Here is a 22,157-nt window from a genome sequence, read left to right on the forward strand (position 1 = left end):
CACCACGACAACGCAGTCCACACACAGTCAAGCGGCGGGCACACGAAAAGCAAAAAGCGCGAAACTTTTCCGAAGCAACCCTGCTTTTCCTGCTTGCCGTGTGACCACCACTGCAAGCTATCCCCAAAGCGGCTTCGTAAGCCTGCTTGGCTTCAGCTTGCGGCCTGCTTCGCGCTTTAGAACCTGTTCTACTTTTCCACGCGTTTCCACATGGCTGTGAAAGCAACAGGGCCTCTGGCGAACCTCAGCGAGGACCAGACCGTTCATTTGATCGAATTAATTAACTCCCATAGCGAGCTATGGGATTCAAGACGGCCTAAATATAGGCACAAACAATTTAAGACCGAAACAGCGTTCGTGTGTGTGACCAGCGGTCCCCCACAAGCCAGCTTATCAAGCAGCCCGCAAGAAGGCTCGGAAAAGCGCTGCTTCGAAAGCCAAGCTTGCGAAGCCGCTTTTGGCTTCTCGTGTGTCCGCACCTTCACAGACCTCCCACACATGCTGGCTGTGCACTGGCGGTGTTGGTGCTACTTTTGAACTGCCTTCCGACCGTGCATTCCTCAGTTTCATGATCCATGGACACGCGGTATGGCGTACTGCACAGACCCGTTCTAACAGCTGATAACTGTGGCCTTTCTGTCCGACCTTCATTAAACAGTATTTTTTGCTGCTTCGGGGATGTACACAAGTAAAAACCATCTACTTACTGAGAATAACAAACAAAATCCTCCGAGAGAGAGCCGAGGATAGAATTATCTAAAGGCATCTCAAAACTCGAAACTCCCCATTTTTACCGCAAGAAAAAATTCTGCGGTTGCTTATCACGATTTGATTTTGAACATTATTATGTTTTGAAAGGATAACAACTAAAGAGTGATTACTTTTAATATAAATGTCTTCCTGTTTCTGCAACTCGAAGCGACGTGCAAGCGCAACGGACAGCTTAACAGCCTATTTGTTTCTCCAGGCGTTGACAGATTGTTCAGACCCATAAATCTTTCCATGTCTAACAGTACAAAAACGGGGGATGTGTTATCACCGTATTCTGACGAGGACCCGAGGGATAATTGAGAGATTATCTGTTAAGGAAGCAACGCATCATTCTTCTTCAAAAGCGTCTTTAGACCAACCGGGGAGGTAACTGGTGCTAATGTTACAAAGGTTTTGGAACAGTTGTCTGGTTATGGTGGACTAATCTCCATATGTCAAAATTCAAAGTCAAAGTGATAATCAATCCGCACTTAGGGGCGCAGTTGTTGCTTAACTTGCTCCTTCACACAAAATAAACACAGGCCACGTCTGGACTGAACTTGAAACGTGAAGAGTGCGGGGCACGGAATATCGCACTTTCTTTGTCATAAGTCAAACCTCTTGCAAGACAAAGAGGTAACGGGACACCCCATGCGTGTGTTCATACGCAGTACCGCTTGCTACAAGTCAGTTTGTGGTGTTTGGAGGTTAACCCGAGAAGTCGACACTTCGCTACATGTAATGTGCCGAAACAAGATCCAATCGTGCCACAGAATAAAACGGTTGTAGGATACTGTCCTAACCTTTTATCTCAAGGCGCATGTCCCCAACAGCCACCAACAGCTCTGTACAGCAACAAGTTGGATTGTTGTTTAGAACAGACAGCGCGGCACACGTGGGACTTGTGACTCGAATTCTGTCTCCATAGACTGACGAGCCTATGTAGACAACACCGGAGCCGACATTCAGTGAGCGTCGACTGTCAACACAGACGGCACTTCATGCCGGACCTTAATTAATTTCTTCTTGTCACCTTTCGCTGTCATAAAAAGGTAAGAATGAAGCGTTTTCTTTATTTAGTCCTTGATAGCTGTTGCTGCTAAATGAGAATGTTTATAAATAATCAAGGTACTAGCCATTAGATCACGGGAAGTTTTCTTTGATGATATTAGGTGAGTATAAATAAAAGTCTTATTCACAAAATACCGATTTGGTGCAAAGTTTTTAAAAAAAAATTACCGGCAAATGTTCTTTGGATCACCTTACATAAAAGCACTTGTGCGAAAAAGAAATAATTATTAAAGTCACACACGTATGAAAGCAATTACTAATGTTTGTGTGTGTACATTCACACAGAAACCGAACATGCATGCATACAGACATGACTGAACATATGTAAAGTTAAATCACATAAATTAGAAAGCTTCTTGGTGGACAGAGGGTGGGCGAGTTTTCCTGCCACACGCACGAGCAGTCCACTAGGTTACAACGCCTACCAGTAAATGCAATTTTACCCATACATGCAAATCTCAATCCATCACTGCATTTTCTTCGTCTCTTTTTTCCTCTTCTTGATTTTAACATTTATTTGGTTGTTAACTAAAACAAAACGAGCAAGAACACTTTCTTATACCCTTTTGTGACGTAATTCGTATAAAGGATTTTAAATGCATCGCATGCGTTTCATAAAGATAAGATACAATTTTATGAGTTTCAATGTAATGCTGGCTGAAAGCTGACCAGATATGGATCTCATGTCACATTTGCAAGACTAGAAGCATTGCCACACAAGAACTAAAGAAAACAATTTAATGAAATGCAAAAATAGCCGTTCCTTTATAATTAATAGCCAAGATATATATATATACCCTTCCTGATTTTTTGTCCATTATCCATTCATTATTAGATCGTGCTTCAAAGCTATGCATTTGTTTTAACTGACTTGTAACATGCGTAATTGTTTTAGTTAATGAAGTGTCGCAATGAAATTTAAATATTTCACACGCACGTTAATAAACAGGACAAGAAACAGTAGTTTCTGTTGTAGAACAATAAAAGCTACATCGACAAAAATGGATGAAGTGAACAATAGTCTGTAGATCTAACCACAGACAACTTCTACCTGTTTACCGTGTGGCTGGATAAAAGCCCTAAACAAGCTTAAGGACGCTTAGTCTGAGCCAGGACGGTTTGAACTGTGTTTTCAGCTTGCAGGAGTCTCATTTGTCTCCTTGGTTCACTTAGCTCAGACACAGAGTTTATTTTTAGAGCACCCTTCAGCACTATTTTTGTTGACTTTCTGTATACACGTGTGCTTGCCGTGTGGGTTAACAACTACGAGTACCTATTGCTAACTTCCCGTTTGCTGTAACGTACGACCAAATTACAGTTGCATATATACACATACAGTCTTTTAAGTATTGTGAAGCATAATGACAAATAACTTTGTCAAACTTTTATTAACGACGGTATGTTACGGATACAGGCATGTATGCATAATATGCACAGTTGCATGCTTGAATTAATGAATGTGTGTGTGTGCAGTCGGATTGTGCGAATACATATTTGTACGTGACCTCAAACATATACCCAAACATTACTGATACTCAGGATCTTCTTGTTGCCAAGTGTTGTTGCTATGTCACTGGTGGTCGGGTTCATCGTCCTCGTAGCAGACGTAGCAGAAGAAAAGTAGTTTTGCGAAAATAACACCACCCGCTAAAAATACAATTGTAATGAAACAGGTGGTCCCCCATTAATGCCTCATGTGATAGCAACATGTCTATCCAGGTTGACAGCTTACTTGACCTTACCGCAACACTGCTCTTGTGATAGGCTCGTACCAGCGAACACACACAATGCTAGTCTGGTCCACGACCTAACGAGACATTCGAACTTTTGTTGCTTATAGCTTCACATGACCTGCGGTTCCGAATGATGGACACGTATCTTTCATCTGCTGTATTCAACTCTAACTTTGATATAATTTACACCGTTCAGTAATTGAAAATTATTATATAAATCAGCAAAGGGGGCAGCAATACAATGTGACTAAGTTCTTGACTGTAACACTAATATTAATTGAATTCAGGAGCATGCATCTAATAATTTGGCGTATTAATGGTTTAATTACATATAATAGGCACCTAGTGTAATAAGGCACAGTAGGTGGACAATGAAAACTGCGGCAGTTAAATAATACTCATTTATTCAACGCGAAGCAATCTCAAAATACGCTTTTTGTTCGTCTTGTAATAGAGGGATTCTTCTACTGCGGCGCATTGTTTGATCATAATAACCCGTAAAAACGTGAAATAAAGTCACGAGCATGAAGATTCGGAAAATTTTTTAATTCAAAGAAAGCCGTGCGGATCTCCCAGAAAATCTATACAATAACTCGATTTATTAATGCTCAGTATTTAATTTCCTTTGATTAAATGTGCATTAACATAAAACCAGGCCCCCACGAATGCTAGCGAATACACACTCGGGGCACACGTAATCAGGTAAGCACTTGCACGTGCATAACGGAGCGACTGGCTCAAGAGACACTAAGTGTATTGTTCAGTTTGCAAGAAAATGGACTGATGGCAGCTAAATGTGCATTTGCTTTTAACTGCACAGCTGCTGACCCAATAATGTCCAGGCAAATGATTTCTTACTTCAGCATTAACATATTTCCTCGGAATGCGAGCATCATACATAATTGTATGCAAATGGAACAAAAAAACCTGCGGATTTGTTGCAGACGAAAGAAATCAGATGTATGTGATGCTAAGCACGTGCGTATGTCTTCGGACACTGACAGCTTTCAAACAATTGCACGGTCACGGAAATCTTGCCAATAAAGTCACATAAAGTGCCACCTCACTGATCGCCTGCCCAACAGAGAAAACCCTAGACCAGACCTGGGCAAAGGCCGGCCCGCCTCCTGTCTCTGACCGGCCCGCCCGCTGGCCCGCCCGCCAGTATATATACTATATATACAGTATTGGGTAAAACTGAGTTAACTATATTAGTCCGGCCCTCTAAAACCATCCCAATTTCTCATGCGGCCCCTTGGGAAAATTAATTGCCCACCCCTGCCCTAGACCCATGCCGCACAACACCTACGACGCCGAGACCGGGTAGATGTCGAATGTTCGAACACCTTTGGCAAAGTTGTGTGTGAATGTCACTTTTAGAGCGAATGCTGGGCACAATGGAACATGCTAAGTTCAAAACTTGTTTGCCAATACTTTGAACGTTGTGGCACTAAGAATGTTTGACACTTCGGAACTTTGTCCAGTTTTCAATGACGAAATCCAAAATGATAGTATCACTGATTTCCCACATTCTTAATGGGTACTGAGATTAGAGGGTACAAAAATACCCATGGCAAAAGCTTATCCCGTCACCTTGAAACTTTAGCTGCTCTAAGGGCATGCGCATTTGGAAGAGTAATTAATGAATAATAAAATATGACATACTTGAGATATCATGAAATGTCTGATGTATTATGCACTAGTAACATTGGCATACAATTTCTGAAAAGGATTTATAGAGATACTTTGTACTGTATTTGTATCTGTATATAAAGCTACATAATATAAATAGCTGTCCAGCCGCGATGACTGACGCAGACTGCCAGGTTCGTGTTTCATTTAAATTGGGACCTTGCGTGGGGAATGGAACAGATATTGTCTTAGTGACACTTGTTCTATAATTGTGTAAGTACCGCTATTTTTAATCGGACACCTACCCCTTGACCTTTTCATTTAGTTGGCCTGTTCATGAAACAATGTACTGTAATTAATAAATCACATATACTCTATATTAAAATATAAGTATTATGTAATAATATGTAATAATATTATGTAATAATAAACATGGCAAGGAAAGTTTGGAATGTTACGCGAAAAACAAGAGTGGACTTATATTTCGTAGGAAATCAACAAATGTTTAAAGAAACTAGTTGTCCTTAGATAAACCAAACCATCTGGAAACATCGTCCCAACACCGGACAAAAAGTAGCAACAGAAGAGATGTCCCAGCCAGAGAGAAAGCCACTCAATAAGTAGATTTCTATCAGGATTTCTTAGTGTCTCCAAATGATTTACGATCTTTCCTGCTTTTTTCTATCTCTTTCTCATTACCCTGTCTTACAGTGAATGAATGAGAAACCAAAACGTGTCAACGATCGCTTCGTCTCTCTTTGTGAATGTCAGAGTTAGAAACAACAACGGTCGGCTTCGTTCAAGTTTCTGAGGCAGCTTTCGGTGAAGTGAGCAATTAGTCATACATATATATACAGATAGATAGTGCCGTAATATAAATAGCTGTCCGGCCGCGATGACTGAAGCAGACTCCGCCAGGTTCGTGTTTCATTTACATTGGGACGCTGCGAATACATGATGATCCCTCTTAGTGACGCTCGTCCTATAATTATGGCAGTACTCCTATTTTTAATAGGACATCGACCCTCTGACCTTTCCATTTTTTTGGTTTGTACACACATTGTATAGAAACAATGCACTGTAACATCCACGAAGTATCCATCTTTATAGTTTTCGAAGGAAAGATAAAGATTAATGGCTAAAGTAAATGCAAAACATCATTTTGTTGTCAAAGCATCCAAGGATCTATTTAAAACGATATATAGAATTATTTTATAATTATTGATTATTCGTCATTCAAAAGAAAATTCTTGAAATTGTTTGTTTTTATCACGGTTTCCACTGATGCAAATTTCACTCCATAAAACACCAACCAGCTAAATTCAGGGTTAGGAAGCATCCTCTGTCTACAGTCAATGATTACAGATGTAACTGATACTGCTGCCAGATCAACTCCAAGTATCTGCGTCTAAAATTTTTCTTTCATTTTACAAAAGACCACCATTTCTTCAGAAAGTACCGCTAAGCATGCAAGTACATTAGGTTGCCGGTATAAAAGCCTTTCGTCTGGACGTCTGGTCCAGAGCTGAACAAGATTATCTCTGAAGATTTAGCCTAAAGAGTTAAGACTAAAAAGGGAATGTAGTTCGTTCGTCTTTCCTACCATCTCCCTTCCTCTTCTTCACCCCCCCCCCTCACCCTCTCTCTGTCTGTGGCTGTGTGTGTGTGCGGGAGAGACAGAGAGAGACATAGAAAGATAAAAGTAGGAAGTGCAGGACGGAGAAAGAATTGTACTTATATGTTTAGTGTTTCATCGACAGCTATTCAGCATTATATACAGTGGTACCGTTGGCAAAGACCACCGCAGATAAACGGCGCTCAACGACCAGTTGTCTTACACACATCAAATTTAAACACTTACAGTCTTAAGTATTTATTTAGTAATTAGTTATATAGAAACAATGGGCGTAACACAATTTTAGAACTATTTCAAGCAAAATTATTTGGAATCGAATAAAATTATTAAACGAAACTTTCCGTGAGCAAACATTTTCGTATGCGCTTGTGCAATGCACCTACATGGCATAGCACCGATTTTTTAATAACGTTCCTAAAATCGCTTATTTAGAAACAGTTCTAAGTTTTAGAAACATGTACAAATTTCTGTCATAAATAATGCTGCATTCAGCATCGTATATAATTTTTTAACCAAATGTAGTAACAAAACTTAAATACCTAAAGCAAAACGAAAACCGAGAGGCTGGCGACAAATGTAAAATCAAGGAGTCCTTTATTTGTGCAGCTAAAATGTAATTGATTTCTTTCCCTTATCAAACGGAAGATAAAAACGTTTACATTTTAATCACATACATGTTTGTATTTAACGTTTTCCAGTGAAACCTTATTAAAACTTTTGCGCGACAAGTGACTGCTTAGGGATTGGACATTCTCGTGCCTCAAAATGGCAACTAAAGAGATACTAAAGAATTCAAGGTTCCACCTAACCTTTGATAAATGCTGCTGTAGTAATTCTTTTTACCAAGGATCGGCTGCACTAAGTAATAATACATGTTTAGTTTCGCGTAAAAGCAATTCAGGAAAACTCTGTTTACTGGGTGTTCTTCTAGAAAATAAAGAAACAGATTTGACGGCCAATGCCAATACTTTAACCTAGTTCCTAGAACCGTACATTTCACATTAATAAGTTTAAGTGTCCAACATTATCTCTCCAAGTATAATACAAAGCAATAATAATAAGCGACAATAATATCTGCGAAACAAAACTTTCAGCTTTCTCATTTGCCTATCAGTAGCACGAAAATGTAAAACCACACCGCAGAATGTCATTACGAAATGAGCTCTGGTATCTAAAACCTTGCCATAAGCAAAGTGTCACAAGTCCTGACAGAGCGCCATTGCGATAGCAGTAAGATAATCTTGACATTCTTCCTTCCAGATGCTTCCTTCCGGTATCCTCTTCTACTCTGAACCCGCTAGCCCTATCACTCAAGAAAAAATATACTTCTCGGAAATTATTAATATTATTTGGCAGATGGCCCCCATCATATCCACGTGTAATCTGTAGCTGTACGTGATAAATCAAGACAGCTGGGCACACAAGTATTAATGTTGTTACAATAGTGATGTGCGCGCTTTTCCCTGTTGGACGCGCTAGGAGGTCTCGTGAGATGTGCACAACATGTAAATTCTCTAAAGTTTTGAAATATTTTGTGTACATGTTTCTCGAGTGAATTAAAATATTGCTGTCTGCTGGCTGTTGTTACGTAATGCCAGGCAGGGAACTGTCAGCACGCACTGCATTAGCGCAGAGCAGATCAAAAGAAGGCAGAGTATAAGACGCCGCTGGTCTTTTGTAGTGAAGGAGATAATAGAAATTTCGATTAGGAAGTACACTACACGCACGACCTCTTCCCACCTCTTCGTTCCCTCCCTGGTTCTGTCTGTCGCTCTCGCACATGATACTCTCCCAACTTATGACATTGTCCAACTTTGTGCTTGGTAGTAGAGGTACGCCACAATGTCTCTTGCGTAATGAAATTTCACTGGTAGCAATATTACTAACTAAATAACAAACATTGAAAGTAAGCATGCTTTATATATTAATTTATGCCTCGACTGGTCCCAGTTATGTTGGAGCGGCCCGGTGGCGCAACGGTTAGCGCCTGTCACCAATACAGTGAAGGTTGGCTGCCCTGAGTTCATTTCTCGTCTCGGGCACGCTGTTCTTTCTCTGCATGTGGCATCTGTTTACAGGGCTGGTTGCTTGCCGTAATATAGCCTTAGTTGCTGACACGGCGTAAAACACCAAATCCCCCCCCCCCAGTTATGTTGGTCCATCGACAGAGGTGCTGGGGAAAGCTGTAGGTGACAAAAACTACCCACGCAGGTATGTCTCCAGTAATGGTAAGCAGGTCCTGACGGACTGACCACTCCTTCACGTTTGTAGTTGAACTCTAATTACTTCAACTTGGCGTCAACCCTCTTGCGAGTTACACTGATGGACAAGCCCAGCGTGTCTTGCCAAGCCAGAACAGCTTTTGCTGCTTGACTTCTGCGAGATGGGCTCCTTGTATCCTACGAGTGTGGCGACTATGCTCCGTACATAGTTACTGTAGCTATGCTTGTTCCTTGTATAAGATCCGGAGCACCCTTCACTGGCTCTTGTTTCTCCAATGTCCGGATTCTCCTTTCCATATCGATAAGCACAAAGTTCGTTTCACATTCGTACAACGGAATGAGTACTACGGGGAATGTATAGGCTGTACTTAAGCCTGCTTTTACTACAGCCCCAGATCCCGTCCAGCCTGGCCATTGCCGCTGTCGTTTTTCGCGATCCTGATGTGGATATCTGGCGTGGAGTTGCCCAGTACTTAGAACTATTTTCCTCTTCCAGCTGAAATCGGTTCATGTAAATTTCTGATTTTTTGTTGCCGTTGGTGTTAACTACGACTTCGATCTTGTCAGTGCTCGTAACGTCCATATGTATTCGAACTGTACGTCTGTTGGTAAAGTCTTGCCGTCCCCTGTTGACTTCTGCCATCAGATCAATGTGGTCTTCTAGAGTTGGTTGCATGTCTGCCTTCCACCGATGGAAACGGAAACGCTCTGGTCGTGAAGGGCTTCGTGCACGATGTTATCTACAACAACAAAAAATGTTGAGCATTGCAGGCGAAACGGAGCGCTCGTGCCATATGCCTACTGTCGTGCGAAAGAAAGCACAACGAATGCTTTACTAATGAACAAAAACAAAAAATACTCGCCATAAATAACGGGGAAAGCAGAGCATTAATGTCAATACCACACAGAAGTACACATTCTATTCGTTCTTATCTTGAAGGTGATCAATAAATACTTCAAATAAATACAGCAAATACTTCATCGATATTCTCACAGACCATAATAGGCACATCGATCACCACCGACCCTTAGCGTTGTATGGCTTTCCTCAAAGCACACACTTGTAAGCTGTCCGCTGAATTGGAGAATTCATTTAGTACTAAAGGTAATAAAAAGTGCCTTGAAAACATAATGTACTTACAGCCTGGACCCTTCGATCAAGTAGGGAGTTAACTATGGTAGCAACGAGCTTCCCCGCGCCATCGAACACAGTTAACCACTCGATCTGTCATTAGTCATTGACAGTCGTCTACATCGTTAAATGGTCAAACGATCAGACAATACGACACTCGCGATATATTCTTGTGAACTCCACAGGTCTGTTTTTATAATTGCTGGTTGCTGCGCGACGCGGGCTCTGAGATCCTCGAAGAGAGTAAGTGGCAGTGAAGAAGTCACGTCTGGTGCTCAGTACCGCCCACAAGTATGTGTCAGAGCGTGCTTAAGTTTTCGTTTCGACCCTTTCCAAAACTATACTTGCTAGAAATTTGAGTTTCTTAGGCACAAGTAAGAGCTGGGAACAGGAGATGACATAAAGTGTCGATAGAAAGAGACAACCACTACTTCCTAAGAAGTGATTTGTCAGCTTCTTTCGTCTTCATCTCATTGTATTTCAACCTTTTTTTTACAAACTTGTTTAGAATCGATTTTATCTCTAAAGTTATTGAATGTTCTGCCTCGTCTTCTCCTCCTCTCCACTCCTGCAACAGCCATTGTCTCACTGTTCATCTGTTTACATGCATCTTAGCCATCCGTCCCCACAGAAAATCGTTTATCAAACTGAAATCTTAATAACTAGACGCCATTAATAGTGTATCAAGATAACACAAATTAAATGGGTCAGGGTAATTAAAAGAACACTATAAATGTCAGGAAAAACATCTACGTGGTACTTAAGTAAAAGGGTTCAGCGAGACAAAAATGGAATGTTTAAGTGTATCACATGCAGCAAGAAACAACAATCACTATTGTACAAAAATTAAGCCGAATGTTTAATGAAATCATACCAACGACTGAACTCACTAATGTTTTTAACAGCAAGATCCCGAGATTCTTTACCCATTATGTACATTTTATAAAAAATAAACATATTCTTTTTTTTTGTCTTTGCTGGTTCTTAATAAAAGATTTCCGATGCCAGCCCTTCTTTTTCCTTATCGCGAGAGAACAAATCGTTCGGGAGGTTTCTGAAGCACGGTCTTTCATCGGCCTCGTGCACGACAATCAGACATACATTCTCAGAGAACAATCGATGGCAATGACTACATTTGAAACTTTATCTATCCTGGCAGACCTTCATCGGTCAAAACAAGCACGAATGTGGATGTCCGTCTCATCTAAACCAGAAAAAGTAGCTTGTTTGGATGCCTGTCACCGAGAGTCTGGCAGAATCCCCCACTGCACGTGACCAAAGCCCTGTCTACAGAGCTGCAGTCCTCCCCACTCTTGTTATATGGTCAGTTAGTGTTACGACATGGGACTAAAGCTTATTTTCCTAACAGCAAGCTCATAGTCTTAAACCTAAAAATGCCTCGAGGAGCCAATAATATCAGTACTCTTTGAAATCAAAATAACTACATCAAAATACAACCGTGGCTCCTGTCCCTCAAACAAACAAACAAAAACAAGGTTACAAATACTACAGGAAAAGAGAGCTCTGGAAGCAGTGGTGGCAGTTGAAAGCCTAGAATAACGACAGATGAAGTAATCAGTGTGGAAGGGAAGATGTGGCTTTGAGACAGAGGCAAGGCACTCACAGACACGCACACAAAGCACGGTGTCTAGCAAGCCTTCAGGCTCCTCCTCAAGTATTTATGCGCAGTTAAGTAATATGACCTGTGTGTCCAACATCTTGTTTTCAAACCACTAAGGATTGTACAACATACACAGCTTAATACATTGAATTTTCCACATATTTCATCCTTATCTTACAATGCCACGCAATATAAACAGCTCTGTTGGTGAGCTACAACGCGAGCAATTCATCATAAGAATTTGACCTGTGTCAGCACGTATCACCTTGCCTTGCTATGTAGTGTAGGAATTCAACAGACACCGAGGTTCTAGGTCGAATCCTCATCGCTTAGTTGTTGGCTTAGCGGCGAATGTCAATGAGGACAAGGTTACAGCTCTGTCCTCCGAGCTACCCTTTGTCAGTGCATCTGCCACCTGCTTCTTGATAACGCCGCTACCCGGCTCTCTACTACTGTGTGAGACAACTGCGCAATTAACTAGTCCTCAATTCTAGACCTAATTTCACGATTCCTCCTAATAACCTGTCACATCATACAAAATAAGAATGACATTTTTAGAGTAGCACACTGGTGTAGTTTCCCCACACATCAGTACTACATGCATGTAGAGATACTTTCAATATGCAGGTATTGTTACCTTCTTCCCCAACAGGCATGCTCGACGTCCCAATTTAATACAACCACACAAATGCTAACGAGACAGTAGTCTACTACACTTGTAATTCAATAGCATGGTTCATGCAAGTAGTCTAGAAACAAGGTCAGGACACTAACTGTATCGTGAGACAGAGCCTGAGTACGCGTTGTTTTTATTTAGCGGCTGATGTTAAGGAGACCACCACACAATGTACCTAAACATAGTAAGAGGCAAACTCTCACACTTCGTGACATATACTTTATTCTTTCGGAAATTAAACGGCACAAGAAGTCATTGCAATAGAGTGGTGTTAATCAGACATCCCCTTCACTCTACACCTATATATCCCTTACATATGTATACATGACGGATAAATCTGCAGATGCTGGGTAACCCTCAGACGCAGAAGGGTGGAGTGCAGAGGGTGCTTAGGGTTGAGCATAATGCACCTAAACTTGGTGATTAATCTCAGCTTTCCAATCACATCCACCGACAAGACCGACAACAGAGATGACCTTTTTGATGACTTTGGTTAATCTACCTATATCATATGTACTCGCGCTCGATCTCCACCACGTGCAAGAAAACATCATCGCAGTACCAACTTCACTCTGATAAAGCATATAATTATAGCATCTCTGGTATAGGTTGAATCAGATAAGAAACAAGTTCTAACAGCAGCATTTTTTATAATTAGGTCACAAACTTGGTTTTCATAAATACGAACTGGAAGGGGGACGAGGAGAGGGGCGTCCGCGTGTGCGCTGTGATTATGCACGCATAAATTCACGTTAATAGACGTATTCACTGGTGATATATACATGACAGCGAACCCCTTACAGTGTTGTGCCTGTATGCGTGATGTGTGCACCCGTTGAAGGACATCTGAGCTCTTTAGTAATACCCAACCCGAAACATATATATATTATTTTCGTGACCACACAGACACACAGGTACACCCTCACGCACACACACACAAGATTTGGTTAGCAGCTTAAAAATGCCACGTTTGTGATGAAAAACTTTTGATTCATCCTTTGTATACTGCAAATGTTCTTACAATTATTCCTAAATTAGTTATAAAGATGTGAACAAATGTAAACAACTCGTAAAAAAATCTTTAAAAAAAAGAATGGTCATTAAAGAATTTTTCTCTTTCTTGCAGAGTGTACGGTTGACATCACTAATTTCAAGTACGACCCAGGTCACCTGTCTCATTACCTAATCCATCGCAGAGCTGCCTCGTGGCCATCAGTAAGACTCAAGTGTTAGGAGCTTTTGAACCGTAAAGGAGGGCACATCGCCCCACAAGTTCTACGCGAGTTTCTTTCCAAGGTCTCAAACCCCTCCTGTTGCCATCTTGGATGCCATGCCTTGTGTGTGCATGACCAGCGTAATAACAGGTAACTTCAGTGACACGCCGCTGTCAATGGTGTTGCATTCAAGGCAGTGTGTCCTTCGACCGAAGTTCTCCTAAGGTACCTGTGGCTTTTATGGGTTTTCTTTTAAAAACCACACAAGAAGCAATCTGCGTCGACCTGCGTACCTCGAAGAGCGCGCACTTTTGACCTAACGGGGCAAGTGAACACCTGCCTGCTCCTTCCGCAGCTTGACGTATAAAAAGCAGAACACCTTGGAAAACAAAGCAGACTGTTAAGAGCAGGCTACAACCCAGTGACAAGAAGATTCTGATGAGACTACATTCCAACGAGTTTTATCTGAAGCATAACATTGTGCCTGCACACATTCGTCTTATTCTAAGGATATGTCTTATTTCAAGGATTTTTTCATGTTTGGAGATGTTCGTGTATCTCACTCTTGAAAATGGTGGCATCTACGATTTGTGATTAGTTTTTTCGCACACTGAAATAACGGCTTGAAGACTATCAAGTATAAGTACTTTTTAACAAGGCTATGACATTAACTATCCAGCTAGCAAGACCTCTTCAAAAGAAAAGTAATACACTAAGTACAATGTGTCTAGATTACACTGGTGCAGGTGACAGTCTACACCCTACTGAAACATAAAACCAACGTGCACGCGTGGTCACCGTTCTCTCACACAGCGCGATGGTGAGTGAGCCATAACCCTTCATCACATTCACAGACTCACAGTGATCACAGCCACTTAGTCCAGGATACTTTTCCAAGAGATCTGGATTTTACCACTGGAAACATATCAAACTGAGACAGTATGGATAAAACAATAGAGTCTACGAGTACCGGATCCCATTCCAGTATCATTGCTGTGACAGTGATGAAAGCTGCGATGACAAATGCCTCTCTTTCTACAATGACCCTCAACAGTGATCAGCCCCTTCCGTGTAATTACAGTGGAGGACCGCCAATTGAAAAGTGGCAAAAGGAGATAGATTTTTATCTCAATGGCATAATGACCAGTGTGGTCATCGCCTTGGGGCTCGTCGGCAACACCCTGGCAGTGATTGTACTCACCCGTCGGACCATGCACACATCCACAAACTGTTTCCTAACAGCGTTAGCTATCTGGGACTCGGTGGTACTTCTCATTACTCTAGTTCTCATTTGCCTGAGCGAGCTGTCGTCCCAGTTCTTCAGCGAGGCCCTGCCTTATGTGATTGTGTACCTATACCCGGTAGGACTGGTTGCTCAGACTGCCACCGTCTGGTTGACGGTGTCCTTCACAGTGGAGCGCTACATCGCCGTCTGCCATCCGCTCAAAGCAGCCTCCATGTGCACAATCCAGCGCGCCCGCATTGTCATCGTCGTCATCTCCATCGTCTCAGTGCTGTACAATGTTCCGCGCTGGTTTGAGTACACACTGCTGCAGGTTGGTTGAAATGCAACATATTATTGCACAATTTGAAGCGTGTAGGGATTTATTTTTCTTGTTGCTTTAATTTTTATTTACTTTTTATGGCTTTGTTTATCTATTTATTTTACTTTGAATTTGCGGCGTATTCTATATACTAATCATTGCATCCTACCTTAAAGGTAAGGTCTCCCCTAACCTTTTCAGGTCGTTGGGGAATAAAGTGTTTTAGGGTAAAGGAACCAAAGTATCCGAAGAAAACTCCCGACCGCCAGCCTTGCGAACAGGCGTCATATGAGATCTCGCAAAAGGAACCTTAAATATTATGACCTAACAAAAATCTATTGATACCAAAAATAATACCAACTCATCGAAACTTTCCATGGGTTTTACTATATTGCATTTAATTGGAAAATATTTCTTTCGGTTTTTACAGTTGATTTGCCGAACATGTAAAGTATTAATTCTGTGCTAATGGGATGCATTGCATGTTCACAAATGTACTGAAATAAAAAATAATATCGACAGAGTTCGAAACAACAGGAATCGGTAATTTTTTAATGGCAACTATTACTGCACACTTAAATGACACATCACAAAAAGCATCTAAAATAACAGATAGACTTGTGCTTGTATCTTGTCTAAAACCTAATGTCTATGCAGACATCCTTAACTTTTCCCATATTGATTTCCTGCCTCTTTGAAGCTTGAAAAGGCTTTGGTCCAGGTCATCCTATTAGAAAACACTCGAAGTTCTCACGAAGTGGCATGCAAATGAGCCCCGTTATGAAATCTCAGGAGATTCCTGATCTTTTATACAAGCCAGCATGTGTTCTTTCTCCGCCCATTCATACGCGCACATCCTACATTAAGAATTTTTAGTAACACGGATGTAGAGATAATTTAAAACAAATGAGGTGTTAGAGGATGATATGAAAATGGCTGCCTACATAATAAAAAATGTCCTGGTCTTTATTTTGTCATCACTTATTCTTTAAACTTGCCTGACGAAGTCGACGCTACGCACAAACACCCACAACCGATGCACAGAAAACTACCGAAACCCTGCAGCACGTCACAGCAGAGTGGCGCAGAAACTCAGACGCACTGTAGCGTAGCCTGCTTGGGAAATAAAAGGCTTTAAAGCACAGCAGACCGGCACATTTAGCATGAAGAAACCTGCACTGAGTGTTCCTTTTGGTTCTCACACTAAATACTCAAGACGACTTTACTGAAACGTCTGGTCTAAGAAACGCCTCTAAAGCATGTCTCAATTAGAAGACAACAATCCCAGACTAACAAGACTAACAAGCAAGACACCGTATGACATGGACGACGAAGTTGACTAACATAATACACAAAACTGCACTAAATATGTAGCATATTTCAGCTGTAAGTAGGGTAAAACCAACGGTTATTGTCCGGTATAATTCTGGTGAAAGCGCAATGCTATTATGTTTTTTACGCAGCACATCAAAGAATCACTCATAAAATAATAAAAGACTGTTTTAATCAATCAGAATCAATTCTGTGACAATTTGCACCATATGCTTTAGTCATATCCATGATCTTCATCAACGGACATAAAAACTGGAATGAGTTCTATTTTGGTAGGTCCGAGAAAACCATCAATCTTCGTTTCATGTGAACGTTTTGTGACGCATCATAAATTTAATACTTGGCTATGAGAATAGCTGCGACTACTTATGTAGATTTTAGGCAGTCCTTTGGTGCAAAGGTTAAGTTTTTTTCATCAGAACTGAGCATCTGGTCCGATCTTCTCTACCATGCTATTCCTTCTCTACATGAGGCTACAAAGCTCAGTCTGCTGTATTATGAACTTGTCTGGTCGTACAGCGCAAAAAATTCCTTTAGACTGAATAGTTGACTTTTCGTTGTACAAGTTGTCTTTTTTTATGTGTGGTTAACCTTCTCAGTCCCAGATTTAAGTCAAAAGGATAAAAATTAACTGTTGCTGGTCAAAGTGACATTCAAAGGGCTTACCTTTGCGATAAACATCGCCTGTCGATTATGGGTCGTTCGCTTCTATCCTTCGTAAAAACCATTTCTTATTCTCACAAAAAGTCCTTTAGTTTTTCTGAACAATTAAAACAACGTTTTCCCAGTCTAATGGCGTTCTAACATTTTCCTCCGTTTCCCCTGCATGATTCTCATTGACAAACATTTTCAATAAATTAAAAAGTATTCAAGGTCTCCAGCCATTCGAAGTATCGTGGATCAGCTGATGACTGATGTCTGCATTCATGATTGCGACAAAAAGATCGATTAACTGCTTTAAGACATAAAGACAATGAAATTTTTGTTTAGGAACTCTATTTTTTTAAAAGACACATGCACCCAACATATACAGACACACACCAACATTACCTACTCAAAGTGAAAAATAATACCCACGATGGCAGCTGTCCATTTATTTCTATGGAACTGAACATGACTTTGTGAACAACATCAGACTGAAATTCATGTTATTCTCCCAACTTCCATCGAAGTCTGTTATAAGGTTATTTGTATCCTTGTACGTTAGTATCAATTGATTCGTTGTCGATGTGAAAAGAAAAAACCTTTCCCCTCCACTCTGACGTCAGGCGGCTTATCTAAAGAAAGGCCAGCTTGGCAGCATTCCCCAACAATAATGTGTCAAAACGTTTTCAGCTTAACTAGTAATTTAGGGCTTATTTAACGTCTTTTCGTTCTCAGCGCTATCGATTTCGGGAAATCAGTCCTCTCGTTTAAGCTAACGAAAAAAACTAAACTGTGCCCACAGAAAGAGCTTTTTCCCCAAAAGCATGGAATTTAGCATGGGGCGTAGGGTCTTAGTTCACGAAAGTTGATGTTTCTTATTCCTGAGCAAGCTTAAAAAAAAAACAAATTCAATTCCACATTCCGTTTTTTTCTCCTGCCCTTTCATTTTGTTTTTAGCTTACTTTTATCTTACACATTTTAACGAAGCAGTAGCTTGGTAGTCAAATCGTACTCCCAGAAGTCTTAAGCGAGGTTGTAAAAAGACATTTTCGGTCAAACTTAGCTACGCACACGCTTCATGTAACACTTGTTTTTGGTGCAGCAAGAGAATCCCATCACGATGGTGAGATGCCTCAGCGTGGACAAGACGGAGCTAGGGCGGAACTCGATATACAACAAGATATACTTTGGCTGGCTCTACTTCCTCGTCATGTGCAGCATTCCACTTTGTTCTCTGGCTGTCCTCAACACCTTTCTCGTCATGGCTGTCAAACACTCCCATCGGCAGCGAAAGGACATGAATGTGAGACAGGTGAGCAGAAAACGCGATCACAGATCACAACTCTTCTTTCTTGGTTGTAGTTAATGTTTGCATTACCAAAAGTCGGTATTTCATCCAGCTGGTAATTTAACGGGACTGTTCGACTTCAATGAAAGGCAACTGTTAGTTTAAGGAGACCTACTTTGATGCGTTTGGTGCTGTAGTAAAAGCTACATCAACTCCAAAAAACAAACTGTTGGCGGTTCATTTTCTGTTGGTGTTTTAAAAGATTTGTGTAACATTCAGTTATTGGTGTCTCAAGTAAGCGATGTGGTTCATCGTTGTAGGTATTGGAAGGAAGCCGTTTGATACCGTATCACTCTTTGTCTTCGTAATGTGAATGTAGTGTAAATCTGGCAGAAATGTAAATTAGGCTTCGTGATGTCAGAGGATGCGGGCCACGTATGATATTCCACAAGAGATATCAGGTCTTGGACTTTTGCAAAAAGTAATGATGATGATCTCTCTGTTTCAGTCTCGAGAAAACAACGTGACCATCATGTTGGTGTCAGTCGTAATGGTCTTCATCCTCTGCCAAGTCCCCGCCCTAATCTACAACATGGCGTACGCTATTTCCATGGAAACAGTCACAGCGAGTCAGGGATGGAATGTACTGTCCACGTTTCGCAACTTCCTCGTCAACCTTAACTCCGCTGTCAACTTCATTCTTTACTGCGCACTGGGCCAGAAATTCCGAAGAACCTTCGTCAGGACCTTTTGTCCTGCCATAGCAAAGAGGGCACACGACGGCTTCCACTCCTTCACCTACACCAACCACATGGACGGGTACGGCCACTCGGGTTCTCATAAGCAGAACGGCGCGGTCTACATGAAGATGACACCCCGGATAACGACACCCGGCGCAGGAGAAAGTCCTGCAAACGTGGAAGGTAACGGCACAGGGAACGGTAGCGGCGGATGTAAAGTCACTCTCGTAACCACCGGTAATGGCAAGTCTTGCAAAACCGATCCTCAGAAAGTCGCAGACCAGGACTCCGGGGTCGTCGTGCGAAGGTATTCGCCGCGGGACTCCGTGGACTCCATCAACAACTGTGATGGGATGAACGATAAGCACGCGACAGGGAAAAACAAGATCAAACTTAGGGGAAGTGAGAGGTCCCTTCTGCCTAAATCTGCAAGGGACAGAGAGGATGTTTGAGGAGGTACGCCCTTCCGAAATTTAGCATTCCGCGAATGAGTGAGTTGGTTGGTGGTTGAATGAATATCAGAGCGAGTGAGACATAGATTTTATGACTATACTTCAGAAATAACAGAACTAGTTAAAGAAAAAGATGTGCTATGATGGTCTGTGCCGAAACAGAAAGCTAGCAAATACATATGAAAAGACAGTATCGGAAGACTTCCCTCAACGACCGTCAGTGTTTTCATTATGTGCATTGTCGACATACTTCTGGGGTTCAGACATCCGATTATTTGGTACCCAGACCTATATGAGACAAAGCAATCTGCTGTGATTCAAACCTGATCGCTGTCTTTAATCTGTTTCCTTGCCGTGACGGTGGGTGCAACTGCACGATACAGCAAGTGTGACAGCAAGACGACAGGGCTTTGTTCTTTATCTGCAGATACTTGAATGTGATCTCAAGAGAACATTTATCTAACGAGAACAATTTATTAGGTTATGTGATTAATTTTATGTTAACGAACAGTCGAATGATTTCATTTTATCGTCTTTTTTCATGGGTTTTGCACGGTTTATTCGCTCACCGAATGACATTTGCGAATTTTTTAAAGGCTTTGTTCTTAATTTCTCTCTCTCTCTCACTCAGACACACACACACACAAACACACTCATGCACAATGATATAGTCTCCTGCAATAAAAGGATATCTGTCTCATCGAAGCTTTACACAAACATCTTAGCGGTGGGATTTTCTAAAGCATAATAACACGTCAACGAAAATCTGTAAAAAGAAACACCCTTAATAATGGCAAAATGTGTATCAACAAAACACTTGTGACACGTGAGTGACAGTTGCCAAAAAATTCTCTTCTATTTCTTATTTTTGAGCACAGCGATGACTATTTGGCTGTCAAGACTGCAAACGATAAGATTGAAATTGCGATTCTTTGGAGGAAAAAACTTACTTGAAATCTTATAAGCCATGAAACTCCAAAAGTGGGAGAAACAAAATAAAAAAAGAAACAGAAGAAAGCTCACTGGCTCACTAGCCACAAAAAAAACGGTATTCAACAGAATTCTTTCTCCCTCTACCATCCTCTTTGTCTCTGTCACGCGCACACAAGCATTTCGAACAGTCAGGATGGCTCACGTGCAATTATCATCTGTTGTGTATCGCTCGTCTTATGATAGCCTCACAAAACTATTGCAGCTGCAAAGAACAGAAACTAGAGCTGATTAAGCCTCTTCTGATGACCAGGTTAGAGATGAAATAACGCCATATATCGCATTCTATTGAATAAGCTGTGGAGCCTGCTGTTGCAGCTGCCACAATGATATTCACAGCTGTGACTGTCTGCTCCTAAGCTGCTATTTTCTCTCCTCTTTTGTATGTTCTTACATACAAGATAGACTACCGCCGCCGGAAAAAGCGAAAGATAATTTTCGTTGGTTAAGTTCTTCAGACCGTAGGTCTCTGGATGACCTATGTGTAGATACACACCTCAAATGCATCGTATGCTAAGAATTGTATAAAACAAGGATTTTCCAAAAGCGGTACTAGGTTTAGAACATACTTCTGAAAAAGGCTTTTTTGATTGTAATCATTTATGACAAACTTCTTTCTGTTGTTCTGTTTCTCCCTAAATTCCTCATCTGAATAATTCGTTGAACGCTTAAAGGATGTGACATGAAGTGGAATTTGATACCTGGTGATATCTAATAAAATAATTTCTAAAAATACTCGTAAAATAATTCTCGCCTGAGGTCCAAAAATTACAGTATGATTGTGACCAGAATTCTTTTACTGGCAATGAAACCTTGCACACAAAAAAAATTTCGAAATCACTTCTATTAACAGAAAAAATATAATTATTGTTGAGCAACAAACATATCTACAAGAAATCTCTCCCCCTCCCCTCGCTCCCTCTCTACCATAATCTGTCGTAAAACTGTTACTGCTGTGACGGTTACATTCTGTACAGTTTTAGTGCTCTATAGTACGACATTTATCATTTACTAAAATAATCGGTGCACAAGTATGTGATCTTGCTTTTGTGTTTCTTCGTCGTGACCTACGACTACATGATTATAAACATGTCAAACATGTCACTTATAGTTTTATCTCCAGATGTTACATGGAAGATTTTTAATATAGTGTCATTATGTTGTCAGAGACTTAGACAAGCTTCTTGTGTACATGATGCTGTTGCTTGTGTGCGTACGAATGCGTGTGTCTGTGTCTGCGCTTGCGCAATCTATGAGAGAAAGAGGGGGGAAAAGATAGGCCAGAGCATTTCATTCCAATTGCTCCTAAATACTCTACATTTCGGAAACACAAACAGTAAGAGTCAATGCATAAAGGGTTTGGAGCTGTGAACAACTTACAAAGAGATCCATTGTCATATGTTGTTGATTATACGCTTTTATGTCGGTTACTGTAATCACTCCTCAATACAATAACAAGCCTTACTGTCTATTTGTCTA

At 41.0% G+C, this 22,157-nt stretch overlaps 2 protein-coding genes across 4 annotated transcripts in view; one reads left to right on the plus strand and one right to left on the minus strand.

Annotated features, from left to right (window-relative positions):
• The window catches only part of LOC112553652 (focadhesin-like), a 137,005-nt gene that overhangs the window by 94,894 nt on the left and 19,954 nt on the right, over nt 1-22,157 (minus strand). The window lies entirely within an intron of this gene.
• LOC112553649 (FMRFamide receptor-like) lies at nt 490-21,850 on the plus strand. Its single transcript, XM_025221002.1, has 4 exons — nt 490-1,802; nt 13,600-15,243; nt 18,311-18,520; nt 19,005-21,850. Exons 2-4 carry the CDS (start codon nt 14,629-14,631, stop codon nt 19,686-19,688), a joined length of 1,509 nt encoding a protein of 502 aa, XP_025076787.1. The 5' UTR covers nt 490-1,802; nt 13,600-14,628; the 3' UTR covers nt 19,689-21,850.

The sequence above is a fragment of the Pomacea canaliculata genome, linkage group LG13 (genome assembly GCF_003073045.1).
Source record: "Pomacea canaliculata isolate SZHN2017 linkage group LG13, ASM307304v1, whole genome shotgun sequence".
NCBI lineage: Eukaryota > Metazoa > Mollusca > Gastropoda > Architaenioglossa > Ampullariidae > Pomacea > Pomacea canaliculata.

Bases quoted from the DNA above. Each gene is read 5' to 3' on its own strand.
- LOC112553649 (XM_025221002.1), top strand. From the start codon at position 14,629: ATGGATAAAACAATAGAGTCTACGAGTACCGGATCCCATTCCAGTATC. The intron at 15,244-18,310 runs GTTGGTTGAAAT...TTTTTGGTGCAG, and splicing joins TTGAGTACACACTGCTGCAG to CAAGAGAATCCCATCACGAT. The intron at 18,521-19,004 runs GTGAGCAGAAAA...TCTCTGTTTCAG, and splicing joins AGGACATGAATGTGAGACAG to TCTCGAGAAAACAACGTGAC.